The sequence below is a fragment of the Acomys russatus genome, chromosome 10 (assembly GCF_903995435.1).
Source record: "Acomys russatus chromosome 10, mAcoRus1.1, whole genome shotgun sequence".
NCBI classification, from domain to species: Eukaryota; Metazoa; Chordata; class Mammalia; order Rodentia; family Muridae; genus Acomys; species Acomys russatus.
In genome coordinates, this window is record NC_067146.1 from 486024 (window position 1) to 494728 (window position 8705).

Below are 8705 nucleotides of genomic sequence, written 5' to 3' on the forward strand. Positions count from 1 at the left end.
GTGTGTGTGTGTATTATATAACAAATATATTTATGTTATACATATAAAACATATATATGTTGTATATATAACAAATATATATGTTATATATATAAATATATATATTTGAAAATAAGTTACAAGAGATGACTAGAAGACCCTCACATATGTTGCACTCTGTGACTTTACGACTCGCCTTGGAAGGCCGTTCAGAATGGCTAAGGAAGAGGATAGAGAAGCAGAGAGGAGAGATACATTTCTGGCCTTGGGGAAACAAGTTTAAAGCAAGTGTGTGTGTGTGTGTGTGTGTGTGTGTGTGTGTGTGTGTGTGTGTGTGTGTGTGTGTGTGTGTGTGTGTGTGTGTGTGTGCAGTGCTTGACTGTGAGTGGAGATCAGGAGTAATGTGCTCTAAGACCTCAGGTCCCAAAGCATGACTTCTCTGGAAACTGCAGTTTGAGAAAGCAGCTACTGGGATTCTAATGCAGAGCGCAGGAAAAGCTGCCGTGTTTGTCTAGGTGTTTTTCTGGAGATGTGGTGGGAGGAGGGACCAGTAATAAACTGTAGACCGACCATTTCTGTAGCTGCCACTCTCAAGTCTGTTGGGACTCCCAAGTAACCCTTTCTGAGGAAGGCCACGCCCACAGGCTCACCGGTCCTCTGTTTCTCTCTCCTAGGTACCATTGACCCCAGTGTATGGACAGCCCCAGCAATGGCACCACACCCTGTGGCTTTCTCCTTCAAGGCTTCTTCGAGTTCCCGCATCTGAGGCCCCTTCTCTTCCTGGTCCTGCTGGCTGTGCACCTGGCCACGTTGAGTGGGAACCTCCTCATTCTGATAGCTGTGGTCTCCGTGCCCAGCAGGCCTCCCATGCTGCTCTTCCTTTGTCAGCTGTCAGCCATTGAACTCTGCTACACGCTGGTGGTGGTGCCCCGCTCTCTAGCCGACCTGAGCATGCCTGGCCACGGCAGGGGCAGCCCTATCTCCTTTCTGGGTTGTGCTGTCCAGATGCAGATGTTTGTGGCACTGGGCGGGGCTGAGTGCTTCTTGTTGGCAGCCATGGCCTATGACCGTTATGTGGCCATCTGCCATCCACTGCGCTATGCATCTATAGTGACCCCAGGTCTGTGTGCACGACTGGCCCTGGCCTGCTGCCTTGGGGGACTAGCAGTATCAGTGGGGCTAACAGTGGCAGTCTTCCACCTGCCTTTCTGTGGCTCCTGCCTACTGATCCATTTCTTCTGCGACATCACCGCGCTACTGCACTTGGCCTGCACACGGAGCTACGTGGATGAACTGCCCTTGCTAGGAGCCTGCCTGGTGCTGCTGTTGCTGCCTTCGATGCTCATTCTGACTTCCTATGGGGCCATTGCTTCTGCCCTCCGCCGCCTGCACGGTGGTGGAGGCCGACGGAAGGCTGCCTCCACCTGCGCCTCGCACCTGGCTGTCACCTTTCTGCATTATGGCTGTGCCACCTTCATGTATGTGCGGCCCAAGTCCAGTTACTCCCCGCGACTGGATCGCACGCTAGCGCTGGTTTATACCAATGTCACACCGCTTCTATATCCCCTTATCTACAGTCTGCGTAATCGAGAGATCACTTCCGCCATTCACAGGGTCCTGGGGCTTCGTGGATCAGGGTCTGTGTGAGCCCTGATAACAGGCAGAGACCAAGACAGTGGGCAGCCCCATTTGCTAAAGTGTCCCCTAGTGTTTGGTGTTTGCATCCGGAAAGGCACTTGCGATTTCGAGCGCTAAGATTCGGGAAAGACAACTTGGAAACGGCAGAGAAGAGACAACAGGTGTCTGTGTCCTTCATTCCTTCCTGAAGAAACATCAAGAAGTAGGGAGATCTGGATCTGCATTTAGTGCTTCCTTTGATCCCTGCCAAGTTTTCCCCATAATTCTCAGGCCTGTGCGAGCCAGTGGTCTTATATGGTGTCAGCGGTGGGCAGGGCAGATGTGAAGAGTAACAGCAGATGGAGAGAGTAGCTCAGAGACTGCTTAGTCGTGGTAGACCTGTCAGGGCTGAGGGGAGTCACATGTTTCTTGGGGAAATAGGTGGATATGTGGAATATCAGAGAATAAGTAGGCTTTAGCCAGAAAAGAAGGATGGAGAAAGGACCAAGTAAAAACCAGTTAGCAAAGACTGAAGCTTCCTGGAAAAGATATCATCGCTGGCTGAAGGCTCTGGACTGTGGGCTGCTGTGGTGCCTTGCCCTTTAGGTGATAGCTTGGACTGCAATGAGACAGACGTAACTGAGAATCTGTTTCCCACCTCCTATGTGAGAGGCAGTGGAGACTGGCTCAGGGTGCCTGTAGAGGAAGTTAGGGGTCGCTAGAGGAGTCAGAGATGAAAAGGTAGAAAGGATAAAAACCTTGACTGGAAGTTGAGCCAGCCAGAAATGGGAGTTGGGGACCACTTCTAGCCCAGGTCATTTGGTGGATGGTGGTGCTACTGCTAAAACGGAGACCCCAGAAGCAGTGGGGGAAAGGCGTTGTCACTCTGTTTTGAAATGTAGCTGGGGCAAACAATGAAGACCATGATAGAGCAGAAGAGACACAAACCCAAGCAAGGTTCAGGGTGCAGGCTCAAGAGGAGGAATCAATTGGGGATTATGGGTGGCAGCTGAGGCTATGTGCATGGCAGATCCTAGCCAGGAAACATAGACAAATGTAATGGAAGAGGTTGAGCCCAAACCCAGAGGCCGGTACATGCATGAAGTTAGAGGCAAGGAGTAGTTAGAGGGCTGGGGGGCTGTTCCGTGGGTCTGCATCTTTCCCTCGCCTTTGCGGCCTCAGTTGCCTCAATTGCCAACAGTGCAAAGACTGAGTGACCCACATGATCAAACACAGGTGGCAATCAAGGGGAGGGTGCCTGATGGAGGCTAGGTTATCTAAAATAGCTTTTGTAGAAGTGGTTGAATCATCTGGATGTCTACTGACACATACGCCTTATACCTGAACTGGACTCTCCTTAACCTGACTCCTGGGAACAGAAGGAGGTGGCAGAAGGGTAAGCATGTGCTGTTACAGACCCTTTCTCCCTTAAGCAGCTATAGTCACAGGATGTTGCAGGTGTTTTCCAAAGATCAGGAGTGCATAGCGTTGCTGTCAGAATGACTAATCATTATCCCAGGTAATTGCTGTGGTAACCCTCATCCAGGATTTTTGAAGGAAGTTAGCATGGGAGCCCAAGTGACACATTTAGCTTTCACTCCTGAGTTTTTGGGCATAAGTACATGGTATAATCACACTTGCACATTAAGAAAGTGACTTGGCAAGAGAGGAGCAAAAGAGAGGAGACAAGTGAGGGGTTGTAGCAATAATCCACAGAGTAGAAGACAAGGGTGTGCACTGAGGATGTGATGGGGATGTGAAAAGAAAAGTAGAGATGAAGTAAAATGTGGTAAAGATAACACACACTGCTGTGGGAAGGCAAAAATAGCTACACAGAATAAGAAGCCTTGGGTTTTCACATTCAAGCACACACTAGGACAAGATAGATTAAAGATTTAAATCTGACATACACAACCGTAAAATATATTGAAAAATTACAGCAAAAATAAAAATACCAGTTACTCCAATTTGCTGAGGTGAAAAGATAAATAAAATAAAAAAAAATCCCAGTGTCCCTCTGGCAATGTGAGATCGTGTGGCATAAAATGCAACAAGGCTAAGGAGGGCTGAAGATACAGCTTGGTGGCAGAACATTTGTCTGGCATGTGTGACACTCTGGGTTCAGCCAGTAAACAAACAAACAACAATTTTCTCAGAATGGGGAGAGATGCTGCAAACGTAATGTTGGGGTAAGAGTCCAACAAAAAGAAAAGGACTGGTAGAGTTCACAGTAGACATTAGTAAATTCTGTGTTTGCTTCAAAGTAACTTGACATAATATGTGTATGTGTAGACTTATGCATATGTAAATTTAAAGGAAATGATGAAAGCATGTCATTTCAAAAATAAATAGGTAACAATAATTCTTACCCATACCATTGTTTCCTCTCCCCGCCCCCCAAAATAAAGTTAAACATAAAGAATTTCAAGATAAGTGCCCAATTCAGAAGATTTCTTCATGAAAATACTCATTCTTAAATTTCAACTTCACTAGTAACAAAAAATTTTAAAAATAAGTATCACTTAACTACTATCAAACATTCTCTTCAACAATTCTGTGTCAGTGTAGTTACTGAGAGAACTTTTGTGCTACTGTAGTACCCGTTCTTATTCTGTGACAATTTAATTTTATCTCTTACATCCTGATTTTTGGCAATATTTCTCTTCTTTGACCCACTAACTTGACTTCTTTTTCTAAATTTTTATTGAAAATAGATCTTTCTCTCATATAATACATCCCCAGTTTCCCCCCTCCACTCCTCTCAGCTCCCTCAAACTCCCATTCCCAAAGATCCACTGTCCCTCTGTTTCCTCTTCAGAAAAGAGCAGGCTTCCAACAGACTACAGCAAAACAGGACAGAACAAGATACAATTAAAAACAAGGCAAAAACTTTCATATCAAGGCTAGACAAGGCAACCTAATAGGAAAAAAGAGTCCCTAGAGCAGGCAAAAGAGTCAGAGACACACACACCCCTCCATTAGGAGTCCCACAAAAACACCAACCTGACAGCAAGAATAAATGCAGAAGACCTGGTGCCTATGTATCCAGACCCCATGCTTGCCGCTTCCGTCTCTGTGAGCCCAAATGCTGCTCAGTTGAATCAGTGGGCCATATTATCCATCTCTCTGACTCCTTCAGACTTTCCATCCCCTCTTCCGTTAGGTTCCCAGATCTTCTAGGGGGAACTCAGTGGAGACCACCAACTTGGATTCTCTCTCCACATAATGTCTGATGCAGATCTCTACACTCGCTCCTGTTTCTGGGAGAGGCTCGCCGATAAGGACTGGACAAGACACCAATCTATGAGAATAGCAGGATATCATTAGGAATCATTTCATTGACCTTTTTTCCAGTTGAGTTTGTTTCTGCCTTAGGTCTTCACTTCTTAAAATATTTCTTTACACGGAGACTGAGAAAAGGTAACCCATGCTATGAAAAGCAACATCAACCAGATTCCTATGCCCTCATCTCTGACATGTAACTTGAAGAAGGAGAAAAACCACAGATGGTCACCTTGAGGATTAAACGATTCAGTATTGGTGATGTACTTGGAAGAGTGTTTGCTGTTATTATCAAAGAATTTCTGGCAAACAGAAAACTAACTAAGACTTCACAAAGTGTTGTTCAAGTGCTTTCATGAGCAGATGACCTGCAAAATAATTCTCATTGTGAAATGACTTTCTTTGTGAATGTTTAAGACTGTTCAGAGACGAACAAAGATGCTATCTATGTCTTCTCTAGCCTCCTGAAGTGTACAAATGTACAGGGCTTCTAGCCATGAGATCTGTTTGCTAGTCAGTCAGCTATCATAAAGATATGTGGAACCATCTTGCTCATCTGTAACCTTTTGTTTTGCAGGATTTGATGACATTTCAACAATCTAGAGAGCAATGTGGTGATTTGAGTAGATATGGCCCTCATAGACTCTTGTGTTTGAACGCTTGGTTCTTGCTTTAGAATCAAGGATAGAGAAAAAGGGGTTTTGGAATCCCCCTCTGTGACTAAAGAAAGATGCTGAGGAGAGGAATGTGTCAGGGGTGTCCCTGCATGGAGGTCCAGAGATGTCATTGTGTGAACATGGCTATTGGAATCTCCCTCTGTGACTACAGAAAGTCATGTGTGTGGCAGGGGTATCCCTCCCTGCCGGAGGCCTAGAGAAGTCATTACATGAAGCTGTGAAGGTGAAGCCTGGATTGCCTTGGAGACCCCAAGATGTTAGAGACGCCAGAGCTCTGGGATACCTGCTGGGGAGAGCTGCTAACAGGTGTGGAACCAGCCCAAGGAAGGGAATGTGTTGCAGTCAACAAAGCTGAAAGGAGTTGGAGATCTAAAGAACGTTTGACATCAGACATCGAGATGCAGAGCTTGGCATTTGCCCAGCTGGATTTCAGTCTTGCTTTGGTCCACTATTTTCTCACTATGCTCCATTCCCTACACTTTGGAACAGTAATCTATATCCTGTGCCATAATACGTTGGAAGTATTGTGATCTATGTTTTGATTTTTATTTTATAAGGTATAAAGTTAAGATGTTGCATGAATCTCAGAAGAGACTTTGAACTTTGGACTTTTAAAACATTGTAAAGATTGTGGCAGACTATTGAGACTTTTGAAGTTGAATTAAATGAATTTTGTATTATTTGATGGCTACAAGCCTATGGAGACCAGGGAGTGGCATACGGTGGTTTGCATAGGTATGGGCCCCATAGACTCATGTGTTGGAATGCTTGGCTCAAAAAGAATACCATTACTAGGAGGTGTGGCTTTATTGAAGTGGGTGTGGCCTTGATGGAGGAAGTGTGTCACTGGGGGCAGGCTTTGAGGTCTCCTATGCTCAAGCTCTGCCCAGGATGTAATCCAGTCTCCTTCTGCTGCCTCAATGACCAAGATAGAACTTTGAGCTCCTTCTCCAGCACCATGTCTGCCTGCATGCTGCCATGCCTCCCACTCTAATGATAAAGGACTGAACCTCTGAAACTGTAAGCCAGCACCAATTAAATGTTTTTCTTTATAACAGTTGCCTGGGTCATGGTGTCTTTTCACACAAATAAAACCATAACTGAGCTGGGCATGGTGGCACACACCTATAATACCAGCCCTCGGGGAGGCAGAGGCAGGCAGATCTCTTTGAGTTCAAGCCCAGCTTGGTCTACAAAGTGAGTCCAGGAAAGCTAGGGCTACACAGAGAAACACTGTCATGAAAAATAAAACAAACAATAAAGCCACAAAAAAATTAAAATAAAACCCTAACTAAGGCAAGAGAGAAGGAAAACAAGGGAGAGAGTGAGAGACATAAAAAAATAATCTCTGGATTGTATGCATGCCTTTTATTCTCTGTTATTTCCCAGATCATCAAGAAAAGCTAAAATACTATTCCTTCCTAATACATGTGCAATAACAAAATAGGTTTTGTTGACTTTGATTCACTGAAAATTATCCACGCATATATCATCCATATAATTTTCCTATGTAGAAAGCTTCACTGGGCCACGTGTCAGCCTTATTAGTAGCAAATTGAGCTGAAGCAACATGTTAATTATTGATGTTGCTTTCTCTGAAAGATCTACGTATATGTTGCCATAGCTGCATCCCCTGCAAAAAACCAGCTCACAGAGGGCATTTCTAAAGGTTTGTACATTCATAGATTTCCAGGCTGCTCTGAGTGAACAAAAGGTACCAAATAGTCCAGACACATTTATGTTATTAAACATATAAAATGAAAGCTAAGGAATTCTCACATGTGTGAACAAAGAAAAGATTGTGAAAACTCAAAGATACACATTTTCAATGAATCAAGCATATTGCTACCACATAACCATAAATTGCAGAATAAAGACCCCCCCCTCTCTCTCACACACACACACACACACACACACACACACTAATCAAAGATATACACAAATTCAAAGCAGATAAAATCTCAAATCCCAACACTGAGAAAAGGAAGTAGACACAAAGTACCCTTAACCATAAAGCTGCTGGTCTCCTATGGAGTGTCGGTGGTATATGAACCACACTTCAGGACAGGACTCACGCTAAGGAGCACTTGGCTAACACAAAACGTACTCCAGGGGCTTGTTTTTTGTTTGTTCGCTGTGGGGCTTTTTGTTTCATTTGAATTTTTTTTTTTTGCTTTTGTCTTATTGTTGGTTTGTTAAGATTGAATTTTTTAAACAGAAAGCCCCATGGGCTATTTTCCTTCCCTCTTGTCTACCAAATTCTCCATGATAATTATTCATACTTAAACAGTACAAACATTCCCACACATGAGTGCATGTGCACACACACACAGTATTCACCTGCAATACTGTAATAAGGAAAAGAAAGCCTAGTGTCAGCTCTTTGGGGAAGGGTGTAGTGACCCAGAGCCAGAAGAAAATCTGTATTCGTGTGGTATAAGTATTTGTATCAGCAAGAAATTTGAAGGAAATATTACTGCCATTAATAAAGACAAAAGACATGAGGACAAAAAGTTACAATCCACATTGTCTTGTGACAGATGACAAGAGGAAAAAAAAAAAGGCCCTTAATGTGGCTGTCTCTGTACAATATCCCTTCAGTGTGTCCTAACATATTAAAGGACGTTAATGGGCTCAAAACTTCAGGACATGCAGACTAGAAAATACCAGGACTTGTTTATCTACTGGAAATGCAGCCAATAAGTGTTTATGGTGTTCCATGTCAAAGACTGAACACCTGAGGATTTAATAGCAATTACAATGTTAGTGGTCCCCTAGCACCAGTCCACACTATTACAGAAATAGAGATTGGGCTGATATGGAATTTGAAATCTAGATTATTCGGCAAATAAAACAGCCATTACAAATGGTATAAACACTACGATGGGGGAGAATAAAAGATTCTGTATCAAAAGCAGATAGACTTTGGGTAGTACAACCCTTGAGTTATGATAATTTGTCATATAAATAATGTGTAAGACTTAACGTGAAGTAGGGATAGCCAGAGACAGACAGGTGAGAAATGAGACTCCAGGAAGAGGGAACAGCATGTGTTAGCTCCAGGGCCAAAAAGACTATGGGAACTCTGGGAACTCCAGAAATTAGTCAACATGGCTTTTTCTTGTTAGCAGTAATGGGACAAAAGGACAC

General features: G+C 43.9%; 1 protein-coding gene across 1 annotated transcript; it reads left to right on the forward strand.

Moving 5' to 3' along the window:
• The first annotated feature begins 672 nt into the window (after positions 1–672).
• On the forward strand, positions 673–1626 carry LOC127194325 (olfactory receptor 10AC1). The gene has a single exon (XM_051151633.1). The coding sequence runs from the start codon at positions 673–675 to the stop codon at positions 1624–1626; it is 954 nt and encodes a 317-aa protein (XP_051007590.1).
• Positions 1627–8705: the final 7079 nt, after the last annotated feature.